Below are 12,675 nucleotides of genomic sequence, written 5' to 3'. Positions count from 1 at the left end.
GACATTTTACCACATATTTTTTAAAGAAGCATTTTAAGGAAAGTACATAAAATATTCTTCGCTTTAAAGGTTTTTTTTTACGGAACTTAGTTGCTCAGAAAAAGGAAAGGATTATATACGATACTTCAGAAATCAGTACGTACTTAAGCAGAAATTATATTTTTTAACAAATAACGAATGTTTAGATTACTTATTTAAATTACCAATGGTTTAATCATTATTTGATAATATTTGTGCCTAATTATAGTAACAATTATATAAGAAAAACCAATGGTTATATTTGTTAACAAGTTTGCGTGGGCCCGGCATGGCCTAGCGCGTTAAGGCGTGCGCTTCGTAATCTGAGGGTCGCCGGTTCGCGCCAAACATGCTCGCCCTCCAAGCCGTGGGAGCGTTATAATGTGACGGTCAATCCCACTATTCGTTAGCAAAAGAGTAGCCCAAGAGTTGGCGGTGGGTGGTGATGACTAGCTGCCTTCCCTCTAGTCTTACACTGCTAAATTAGGGACGGCTAGCACAGATAGCCCTCGAGTAGTTTTGTGCGAAATTCCAAAAAAAAAAAAAAAAATTTTGCTTGTTCAATTCACTGGTAATATATCTTCGCCGGAAATTTACTGTGTGTTTTGAGCTAAGGATTCTTTTAAAGTGCATGTTGGCGATAAATAAATGAACACTCGGCACTCCACTTGTGTTAAAAATAATATATACTTTTCAAACAAGTACAAAAATTCTTTACACTATGGTGTTTATAGTTGTATCTTAAACACTATACAATTATTGTCAATTGCTTTAGAAATCAGTTGACAAGCCGTTTTTTCTGCCTTTATCGCAATAGTATCTGCGTGTAATTCACATACGCTGTGACGAGTTACCGCATTTGTATCTCGAACTTCCAATAATCGTGTTTTTTTCAAAGTCCACACAGCGGGTTCAATTTGTTTAAAACACCTTCTGACCATTCTTATTTCTTTCAAACTGTCAATTTCACACTCAACGTATCAACGTTTGGTCACTCACTCCCACAATGGCCAACTTTACGTTTTCTAACGTTTCCGTGACAGAGCTTCGCTTTTACGTGACTTTAATTTTTCACTCTGTTTCTGCTCGCCTATAATTTTAATATTATTTCAGCAAGTTTCTAAAACAGAAAAACCAATTTTACTCTCACACACACACACATATATATTAACACGATTGTCTGAAATATATTCAAAGCTAGGCTCAACACAAATAACCAATCATTGAACACCATGGCTGATCTGTCAATATGTGAATGATAATGGTTGTCACCTAAAAATATCCAAGTCTGTGTGAAGAAACATCAGGTAGAACTGAAGACTGCACAGTTTTATATTATGTTATTTGGTAAATATAGCTGGTAATTTACAGTACGTTAGATTAAAAAAGTATTTTAAAAATAAAAATGTAATTTTAATATTATTATTTAAGCAAGTTTCTAAAACACTAAAACCTATTTTACTCAAATATATATATGACAATATACAAACTTCACATTGAAATAATTATTTAATGCTCTTTCTGTTCAATCTTACACAAACCCACACAATTTTCTCCACCATAGACAATGAAATACTTACTAAATTACACATACAGTGTAGAAAGAATCACAAATGTTTTAAAACTTCCTTTCTTCAGAATGCCATCATTAGCTTATCTCAAAGTAGCAATGATCCAGGAAAACTTGTTCTTTTTGAAACTTCACTGGAACTATTTGTCAAGTAGCACTTTGATGTAACTACTGAAAAATGTTCTTCACTTCCAAATGAGTGTATGAAATAAAATAACTACTTAAAAAGTTATAATTCTTTAATGAGTTTGCCATCTCAATTTCTCAGTTATACCTTTATAAAAATTTATTATGTATTGGTTCAAATCTCCATATTACACTTTTATATTTGAAAATTATGCTCACATAAATCTAATTATAAATTTCACAATCACACCAGATGTTTGAAAATTAAACAGTGACAAATTTCATTCTATGTAAAATACAGCTAATATCTGTTATCAGAAACAAAATATTTTTAATTCTATGGAAGACTAGGATGTACAATTAAATATTAAAAATATTGCCATCTCACTATAAAATAGTTTATAAAATTAATATTACTTTACTGCAACAATTAAAACATTATACATTCTAAGTAAATAAAAACATAAGATTATGAGTAGCTGCATATAGTACATTAACAAGTTTATATTGTCAGAAATATAACTAATGATTTCAGATGATAGGTAAAGAATGTTTTGAAACATAACAAACACATATAAAATACATATGGTTGCTAGTAACAGGCTTCTTATGTGTAATATTCCATGTATAAGAAAGATGAAGGTCTTGAGAGATAACATGATTCCTATAAAATAAAAAGAACCTACAAATGATTGTTGTGAAAAATAAATTTTGATTAATTGGTTTAGTCAGTGATTCATTGTGATGAAAAACAATTTCACTTAAACATCATATTATTACATGTAGTTTATAAACTGTATATCAAAGTAGTATTATGATAAACTAGTAATAGTGAAACTAATTCCTATTTGTTAACAAACGTTTGTCTGAAAAGGACTACTCAGTTTAATATAAGAAAAAACAACAGAACTTACTGATTACCAGTTATTATTTATTTTATTTAGACTTCCCAATATTTAGAAAACAGACCAATTTATGTATGAGCTTATGAATTTATTACCATTTTTGAATTTTATATAAAGCTAAATAGGGGCTGTCTGCATTAGTTATCCCTTATTTTAACGTGATAGACTAGAGGGAAGGTAGTTAGTCATTATCATACAAATTCAAAAATTTGTCACACCAAATTGTGTGATTTGATCAACACTTTTTTATCATCCTCATGGTCCTAACTGCTGAGTGATTTTTGTTTGGTTATTTTGCAATAACAGATCCATTGTGTAGCATAAAAATTAGACCCATTAATATAAATCCACATATTAGATCTTTAAGTCATTGTTTCTCAATAATTTAATGTTTCTTACATATTGTCACATAAAAGGAAAACCTAACCTACTTCTAACATTTTTTTCATTTGTCCCACAACAGGACAGCAGTGAGTCTACACATATACTAAAATTAAGGGCTTCACTCACCGTGATGGGCACCACAGACAGTTGATACTAATAAAAAAATTAATAAGGCGAATTATGAAAAAAAGACAAAAATCAGTATTCATTCTCAATACACCTACCCATATTTTTTTTATAATTACAGAGACTTTGGATTTCCCATAACTCAGTTACACCAATACAAAAATTCTTTGAACGTTAAAATCTACAAAATTTGATTACTATTTCTAATTGTATGCAGAATGAAAATAATCAGAATAATATAACATGAATAGTCTTCAAACAACATACTGTTAATACATAACATTATAATTATTAGGTTAAAGTTTCACCTTATACTTAGCTGGGTTAAGTTATTATGATTGACTAAATGAGAAACAAAAGAATGTCCTTATAAGAATTAGTATGTTTGTGATTATACACATATTCTTACTCATCTATGTAATTATTAAATTTTAATCTTTTTAAGTGAAAAACAAAATATATCAAGTGTTCATATCACACACTTGTTATAAACTTAAGAATTTACATCTTCTGATGTAATTTTAAATTACAACTTGTTTCAAACTGTTTTCCACAAACTATACAGCTATAGATTTTCTCACCAATTTGCATTCTTTATGATTTAATGCACTGCTTCTCACAAATTGTTTTTCACAAACTGAACAAATGTAAGGTTTCTCCCCAGTGTGTATTCTTTGATGTAATTTTAAATAACTTCTAGATACAAATTGTTTTTCACAAACTGAACAACTGTATGGTTTCTCCCCAGTATGTATTCTTTGATGTTTATTTAATTCACAAATTATTTTAAATTCTTTCTTATAATCTGTACAACTGTATGATTTATCCTCAGTGTGTATTCTCTGATGTAATTTTAAATTACCATTTGTTCTAAGTTGTTTTTCATAAACTGTACAACTATATGGTCTCTCTCCAGTATGTATTCTTCTGATGTAATTTTAAATTACCCTTTGTTCTAAGTTGTTTTCCACAAACTGTACAACTGTATGATTTTTCACTACTGGGTATTTTTTCATATAACTTTAAGCTACTCTTCATTCCAAAGTGTTTTCCATGAATCATACCAATAGAAGGTTTCTCCTCAGTATGATTTCTTTCATGTTGGTTCAAAGGACCATTGTTCTCAAAGTGTTTTCCATACACTGCAAAATGACATGGTATATTTGTAGATTGTAGACTCTCTTGTGTTATCATCTGTTCCAACTTCTTCTCCAACATATGTTCTACCATTACACAAAGGTATATTAAATTTCTTTATGGATATTTCCATTGAAAGTTCTTTCTCCATTGTTTGGTTTTGGCAATTTCATAACTTCTGTAAAGTGATCTTGTTTTATACTATGATAACAATAACTCACACAGCAGGTCTTCATATCTGAAACAGATATAAATGATGCCACATCATTGTCAATAATATACCTAATGAACTTTTAAATATATTTAATGTTCTAATATGATGGTAAAAATATACAGATGTGAAAATATTAAAGCTAAAAGTAAATTAAATTTGCATTTTTCATAGTTTCACACTTTTCAGAAACTTTTCCACTTGAATCAGAATAGCATTAAAAGAAACTGTAGGTAACATTCCACTTTCAAAATATTTTAGCAGATAAAGTACAATTACCTGTAGAAATATGATAATATAATGTCACAACAATCAATGCACTTTCAGCTGGTATCTTTATGGATTAATACTGAGAGATATTTTCTAGCTTGAAATGTTTGATTTCCATCAAATCGAATTATTTGTCTAATTTAATCTGTTAAGTAACATTAATAGTTTATACATTTTGTTCAAAAGTTTTATACAAAAGTTAAATAAATATTCATAAATGTCAAGATTTCTACTATACTGTTTATAAATATACAATTTATTCTTTTATGAATTTCAGATTTATTTCCCTCTGATTAGAAGTGGTTTGACTGCTATCTTCAGCATGTAAAAATAAGGGACTAGAGTTTGTTTTTTGAATTTCGCACAAAGCTACTCAAGGGCTATATGTGCTCGCTGTCCCTAACTTAGCGGTGTAAGAGTAGAGGGAAACCAGTTAGTCATCACCACCCACCGGCAACTCTTGGGCTATTCTTTTACCAATAAATAGTGGGATTCACCGTAACATTATAACGCCCCAAGGCTGAAAGGGCAAGCATGTTTGGTGCAACAGGGATGCGAACCCATGACCCTCAGATTACGAGTCGCATGCCTTAACACGCGTGGCCATGCCGGACTTAAGGGACTGGAGACCTGGGATCATTAAAATATCAGTTCCTATAGTGACAATAATGTTCAGTAAATTACACTTATGAAAATAAATGAAAACTACACATTCTCTGAACATGTTGAAACATCAGTCTACTGAAACAGGTTCCAAACATTAATCAGAAAGTTTATACATGAAGAACCAGGAAGATAAACACTCATCAGTTGCTGTTCTCCTTATTCACTTTCAGGCAAGTTTAAAATTACAGTTTTGTTAAATGTTTTGTTGCCATTTTATCAGTTCAAAACCTGTCATACAAAAAAATTTCCGAGTTAAAAAAAAAGTCATACACAGATGTATGCATTTCAAGTTAATCCAGTCTAATCTGGCACAATAATGTTTAAAAATTACCAAATTGAAAAAACGTTTTGAGTCAGTATATATGTGCTTAATAGTTTTAACTTTTTGTACTTACCAGATGTATTTTCTAACACAGATTCTACTTGAAATTCAGTTTTAGCTTTCATATTCATGCCATTATAGTTTGAATTATCTAAATCATCATCACTGCTGTCACTGAACTTTGAAATAACATCACCTTCTAACATGTCGTCAGGTTGTTCTATTTTCTCTTGGACAGATATGTTCTGAAACAAACAATATATTTAAACAGTCAATACAAGTAATAGCTAGTGTTATCAATACACAAAGTCTACACAACTAATTTGTTTAAAATGTGAAAATATAATAAATTAACCTAATGCTTCAAACTTAGTTATCATGACAGGCATTATTGTGTGATATAACCAAAAACCACCTTCAAGAAACAGTGCATTACTGACAAGAATGACTATTTACCAATTTTACACATTCCAAAAATTGGACATTTTTACTCCAAACTGTCACTTAGTTTCAGTGTATGTCCCCTATAGGACCTCTTCTTCATTTACCAAATGTCAGGACAATCCATTCAGAAATTCATGAAATACAAAATCTCTAATATTGAGTTAATTTCTTCCTTTTTTCTTCTTCTGCACACAAAAGAATGTAAAGTTTACTATTGGAAAACAAAATTAACTTTCATGGATTTTTCATATTTTGTATACTAATGATACTTACAACTTACAATTAGGTGTCAAATTTAAGCCACATTTGCAATGTTATTCAACAAAAATCATTCAATTTTGACCAATGTTCTTTTGTTCACCTACACAAAAATGCCAAGTTATCAGTCTAACATTTTATTAAAGTAAATTAAAGAATAAGAGAATGTTATAACAGAATAAACTGTCAAATACAGAATAAGAGAATGTTAGAACAGAATAAACTGTCAAATACAGAATAAGAGAAGTTTAGAACAGAATAAACTGTCAAATACAGAATAAGAGAAGTTTAGAACAGAATAAACGGTCAAATACAGAATTAGAGAATGTTAGAACAGAATATACTGTCAAATACAGAATAAGAGAAGTTTTATATAAGAAAAATACAAAGTTTAGGTTCTTTCTTATGCAGCCTACAAAATTTGCAGTATTTTCCTGAATAACTGCTAAGCATTAAAATGTGTGTAATTTCTTCAGCTTGTGACTACAATATTGTAATTACCAATTAGTGTCAACAGAAAGACCAAAGAAGCACAACTGCAGCTAAATATTTGATTTAATAATACAACTTTAAAAGTTTAGTCTACATATTACCTCAGTTTTCACTGTTCCTCTATCATAGTTATCTTCTTTCTCCTCTTTTATCATATCAAACTTCAAAACTGTTTGTAGAGATTTTTCTTCATGTTATCAGCTGGTCCTGTAGCTAGGAATATAAACAATGAAGATTACTCTATAACAAGACTGAATGCAACACATATATCAAAATCTATACAGTGTACGATGAACAAAAGCCTCTTCTATAATTTTCTTACATAATGTCTCAGCCCAAAGAAAAGTATGAACTTTCAGTAAATTGTCTGAAGAATGGTAATTAAATAAAGTGTATATATACTTCTGTAGTTGAAATACACACTGTACAAAACTAATAACTAGCATATTAATACATGCAAAAACACAAGAAGCAGAAAAAAAAGAAACAACTGGTCCTCAGAATGCAAGGACATTGCAATGGAAACATTTAGTAATAAAGTAAAAGAATGTAGAAATTAAGCAACATGTTGTATTTCTTCTTATGAAATTGAGCGGATTTCAGGTCTGTGATGTGTCGATGCTATGCTGACATGGAAAACAATCTGTTATTTTCTATCCATCTCAGGAGGATATCACTCTCTAACAAAGTACCAGCAGAGGGTATGGTATAAATCTACAACAGTTGTAGAAATTAATGTTCATCAAGAGGATTGAAGCTGCTTAAACACAGATGATAGTGTAGATTTGGTTTTTCAACAATTGTAAGTGATCTTAAAAGTCAATTATTTGATCTGGCTTGAAAAAATAATTTAAAAAATTGGGAATTCTTGAACATAAAATTTAAGATAAAGTTCTTATTACATAATACTGAAATATTTAGCAACAGCATCATCATAACATTTCAAACTACCCTAATAATGATAACTAACAAAGTACATTCTGAAAAAGATCCTCACTTTTCAGAAAATTATGCCAGATCACAAAACTGTTGTGGAAGTATTTGCTATGCCCCAAAACATTCCACATTTTTTGCAAAGAGTAACCTTTGCTGTAAGATACACTTGGCAATGTGGAATGTCTTTGTGTTACAGTGGTAACTTCTTGATTCTAATTCAAGTATAGAGTATAAAAATATTTAATTTTATAAAGCTTGGTTTATTTTGAAATTCACACAAAGTCACATGAGGACATTCTGCACAAATCATCCCCAATTCAGCAGTGAAAGACTAAAGCAGGAGTCACCAAACTTTTTTTCACAGGGGGCCAGATTACTTGGGGAATGAGAGTGTGGGCCGCATGATCATTATGTTCAATACTCATAAGCTAGAACAAAAGCTCTCTGTAAAAGACTTAACACTAAGTTTAGGATGCCACATTAACCATGTGGTAGTAGCATGCAATATGCACATATAATAAAAAACAAGCAGAAATACAATCAACATTTCTTTTACCAAAAGGTTATCAAAGAAGGTGACATCAGTAAAAACAATTGTCACATTGCATATAGTGAGTACATATCTGAATTTCACCAAGCTGCAAAAACGTTTGTGAGATTTATGAAATTGGCATTTGGTTTTCAAAATATCTTCAATGTTCGGTTTTGAATTGCTGCATCCAATCATTAGAATTGCTTTCGAATGTTCATCAGTCAACCTTGATCAATGTACCGACTTCACATACTTCATTTTTGAAAATGCTTCTTCACAGACATAAGTTGTTCCCAACACTGATGCTATACCAGATGCAAACTGCTTCAGTTTTGGAAAATCATCTTCAGGTATGCAGCTGTAAATTTCAAGAAGTTGCCCCTCTCTGTGTTTTGCTTTCAACAAGTCATTACCTTGCAAATTGATGACTTCCAACTGAAGTTCCACTGGCACGTCATCAATAACACAATCAAAAGGATTCTGAAAAAGGAGAATGCCACTTTTGATTCTGTTGAGATCCAAAAATCTCTATAAAAATGGTTATTTAAATCACTAATAATCTTTTTCTGAAACTCCAGGTTGACAACTTCTGTGATTCCTGCATGAAACTCAATGAAACACTGATGTGAGAGGTTTCCTCCTTCCAAATGTGCTTCAAACAATGGCAGCTTTCTCTGAAATCCTTTAATGATTCTATAGAGATCACAGACAAGGTTATTCTTCCCCTGAAGTTTCAAGTTCAATTCATTCATGTGGGATGTGATGTCAACCAAAAATGACAATTTTGACAACCAGGTTGGATCCAACAGAAGTGGATCGGCTCTATATTTCTCGATAAGAAATATATCTATTTCTCTTCTCAGCTTATAAAAACGAGACAAGACTTTACCGAGGCTGAGCCACCTCACCGCCATGTGATAAGGCAAGTAACAGAAATCTGAATCAATTTCTTCAAAAAATGCCTTGAACTGGCGATGATTAAGTGCATGACCCCAAATGAAGTTCACTGCAGAAATGACTGGTTTCAGTACACAAGAATTATCTAAATCTTTTCCACAGAGTGCTTGCTGATGTATGATACAGTGTATGAACAGAGTGCTTGATAGTTGGAGATCTTTCAACTGTTTCCTGATCAGCCCCACCAGACCCTTCTTTACTCCACCCATATTTTTTCCTCCATTAACTGTTACACCTCTAAGCTGATTCCACTGAAGGTTATAGTCTTGCAAAGTTTTATGCACTTCTATGAAAATGTCTTCTGCAGTTGTTCTTCCATGCATGCTGCAAACTGATGCCAATTCTTCCGTGATATGAAAGTCCAAATTAACTCCACGAATGAACACGAGAAGTTGTGATGTACTCGAGAGATCAGTAGACTCATCCAGTACCAGAGAATATCGTAGGAAGTTTCTAGCTTTTTGGCATATCTGTAATGCGATGTTCTCTCCAAGTTCTTTTGCTCTCTGTACAACTGAAGTTGCTGAAAAGCTGATACTTTCAAAGAAATTGGCTTTTTCAGGACACAGCTCATTTGCTGCTTCCATTATACACTCTTTGATAAAGTTGCCATCAGTAAAAGTTTTTCCTCACTCTGCCATCCTATGCACTATTTTGTAACTTGTACGAGTGAAAGATTCATTTTCAGCAAACTTTCTCGTGAAGGGATTCTTTTGAGATTTAAAAACATGTTTCACGGATTCAAATTTCTCAGAATGGAACTTTCCTGAAAATTTCAAATATGTTGATAGATGTTTTGTTTCATAGTGATGCCAAAGATTGTACTCTTTCAAAAACGGCAACACTTTCAGTGTATATCACACAAGTAGCTTTCTGGTTTTTTGTTTCCACAAAGAAGTACTTTTCTCCCCATTCTTCATTGAAAGCACAACACTCAGAGTCCACTCTTCTTCTTTTAAAAGCAGCCATAACGATGGGTGAAAAAAAACAGGATCTGAAAATGAAAAACACAGAATGATGTAAGAAAAGTATTGTACTGGTCCAAGAATGCACAAACAAAATATATTGAAATGTACGTTTGCCACAACACTTACCTAAGAACGAGTTACGAAAAGCGCATAACCCGACTACTAAGAGAAATGAGCTTGCTGAAGCGGTAACCCCAGGCCGCTGAATTTACAAGACAAGAGTTAAGTCTGTACTATTTTCAAAATCCTAATGCTTTCATATATATATACCTCAATATAAATTAATCGGCAGCAAGGATGAAAGAAGAATTTACCTACTGGTTAAAAATGCACGTGACAGCCTTGTTTCTTTTTATCATAATGTGTGTTTGCCAGCTTAAAGCGACCATCGGTGTGATTTACTTTGTTATGACAGTTGGTCATTTGATGAAATGTTACTTTTTATTTGTAGGATGGATACTGGGTTCTAAGCCTTTCCACCTTGACTATGATGTCTTCTATATAGTCTGAAAAAGTTGAATGCAACATCGTGAATGCTAAATATGATCAGTAATGACAGCATCTAAAACATAGACTCAATGAAGAACTACTCAAGTCATTGAAACAGTTAAATATTTACCATAAGACACTTCTTTTACAGGAGACACAACAGGATCTCCAACTCTTCCTTTTGGAAAAAATACACCTTGAAGCAAGCCTGTCCTTCCTTGTGTCTGACTACAGTTGCTGTTGTTGTGCAAGGCTGCTGAGATGACTCTGAAATTACAGACAATTTATCCATGAAGTTCATTTAATTTAAAAGATTGTGCCCTATTGTAGTCAGAATTTGTGTTCATTGTTTCTTAAATGATGGTAAAAAAATGTTGTTTATAAATACTAGTATTTTTTAAAGTTTGAAGTATGGATATTGAATGCATCATGATACATGTAGTTTAAATTTTGAACTATAATTGATAAATGATATACAATGTATTTACTTATACATTGTGTAGGTCTTTTTTATAGGACTTGTTGCTTTGCATCAATTTGACATCTCAGTTGAGCCAAGTATTGAAAAATAGATGAAATGATAAATACTCATTTGAACTACATTGTAGGTGCAACCACCTTACTGCATACCTTGCCTCATACCTGGATAGAAGTGAGTTGACTTTGATACAAAGAAGCAAACTACTTTGTGGTATGCTTCTATACAGGAGGTCTGTTCATATGGTGACATGTAGCCAATATCCTTCAGAAGCATCTTGTTCTCCGTAACAAGCTTCAGCTGTTTGTGTACCCTGGAACCTGTAAATGAAAACATCTAGCACAATTTAAAAACTTCTAACAAGTATCTTAAAAAGGAAAAATATAGTGTTCTTGATACATGTAGTAGTTTTTAGGGAAAAAATAAATTCAACAGGCAATACTTGAATCAATAATGAAAAATGAGGTTTTCAATTGGTATTTAGAAATTATTTACCTAAAGATATTATGATACTCCAAAAAATAATCATAGTTTCTACTGGTAATTCTTCAACAATTGCACCAACCTTTGACAATCCAGTCTTTATTATCAAGTTCTTCATGTTCACAGCTCTGATATGGACCATCAAAACCATCATGGATGTCAACAACATAGTTGGACAATGACAACCACTTGGAACAGACAAGCACACTGTTGCCACTGGAAGTTGAAGCACACCAATACAAGTGGTTAGACACTGAATGTCCCCAGACTGCAAGCTGCTTGAATCCCTTCCCTTGTCCTTTAGAAAGAACCTTCTTTTTGATACATAGGAAAAAAAAATTATAGGAACTTGGTCAATCTCAACTTCTTACTTTAGTTTAGAAATTGACAGTATGGTTATGTCTTTGGTTATATATTATAAAGACACAGAGATTTACTAGCATAATAGCAACTGCCATTTTTCATGCTTTCAGATATTTCTTCAGAACACTACCAGTGATGTTGGTCCTACCCAAAGATTATCTATTAATGGTAAATTATAGTTTCAATAATAAAAAACAACAACATAGCAGTATAAATGCTTGATTTGTGTTACTTGAACAACATATGTTTCTAAATACTCTTGTGCATGCACCAAGTATAAAATGTTTAATAGTTGCAAAGATATCATTTGGAAGAATATAACTATCACTCGTATATTTAACCTAATTACCTTTTGCAATGTGTCAAACATCAAACCAGTGTTTGATTTCAGGGTGTTCAACCCTCAGAAAATTTTTCACAGAGGGGTGGCAGTCAGTTATCATGTTGTTGTAGTACACACCATGCGATTCCAAGTTAGACAGACAGTTCTTCAGTCCCTCTTGTTCCATGGTATTAGAACTTGTCACCTCATTTGACTGC

At 32.0% G+C, this 12,675-nt stretch overlaps 1 protein-coding gene and 1 long non-coding RNA gene across 12 annotated transcripts in view; one reads left to right on the top strand and one right to left on the bottom strand.

The window, feature by feature from the left end:
• The window catches only part of LOC143235307 (uncharacterized), a 42,318-nt gene that overhangs the window by 28,254 nt on the left and 1,389 nt on the right, over window positions 1-12,675 (top strand). The window contains exon 3 of one of the 3 annotated variants that reach the window (XR_013019017.1): window positions 11,899-12,036. The exons of 1 other annotated variant lie outside the window; for it this stretch is intronic. This is a non-coding gene — a long non-coding RNA (uncharacterized LOC143235307). Of the gene's footprint in view, window positions 1-10,962; window positions 11,178-11,898; window positions 12,037-12,675 lie in introns of those variants that run through there. One more of the 3 variants, XR_013019018.1, reaches the window with a different exon arrangement.
• LOC143235297 (uncharacterized) lies at window positions 687-12,662 on the bottom strand. Of its 9 annotated transcripts, none has more exons than XR_013019009.1 (10): window positions 12,485-12,662; window positions 11,855-12,086; window positions 11,442-11,609; window positions 10,942-11,078; window positions 10,637-10,828; window positions 7,031-7,142; window positions 5,809-5,980; window positions 4,077-4,504; window positions 3,130-3,156; window positions 687-2,378 (listed from the first exon to the last, which is right to left on the bottom strand). XR_013019009.1 is itself a non-coding variant. In XM_076473313.1 (6 exons), the coding sequence occupies exons 4-6, from the start codon at window positions 4,357-4,359 to the stop codon at window positions 2,128-2,130; spliced, it is 561 nt and encodes a 186-aa protein (XP_076329428.1). In that variant the 5' UTR covers window positions 4,360-4,504; window positions 5,809-5,980; window positions 7,031-7,142; window positions 10,942-10,964; the 3' UTR covers window positions 687-2,127. The 9 variants fall into 9 exon arrangements, 4 of the variants coding, with proteins under 4 accessions (XP_076329428.1, XP_076329429.1, XP_076329430.1 ...); XR_013019011.1 differs by having other exon boundaries at window positions 11,454-11,609; XR_013019010.1 differs by lacking the exon at window positions 10,637-10,828.

Source organism: Tachypleus tridentatus, chromosome 12, assembly GCF_004210375.1.
Source record: "Tachypleus tridentatus isolate NWPU-2018 chromosome 12, ASM421037v1, whole genome shotgun sequence".
NCBI classification, from domain to species: Eukaryota; Metazoa; Arthropoda; class Merostomata; order Xiphosura; family Limulidae; genus Tachypleus; species Tachypleus tridentatus.
Note: the sequence above shows the minus strand (reverse complement) of the source record. Positions and strands in the feature narration are given on the sequence as shown.

Excerpts from the sequence above, each read along its gene's own strand:
- LOC143235297 (XM_076473313.1), bottom strand. The coding sequence starts at position 4,359 with ATGGTAGAACATATGTTGGAGAAGAAGTTGGAACAGATGATAACACAA. Across the intron at positions 3,157-4,076 it reads AAAACAACTTAGAACAAAGG|TATCAACTGTCTGTGGTGCC; the intron begins GTAATTTAAAAT and ends TTTTTTTATTAG. Across the intron at positions 2,379-3,129 it reads TGTCTGTGGTGCCCATCACG|GAATCATGTTATCTCTCAAG; the intron begins GTGAGTGAAGCC and ends TTTATTTTATAG.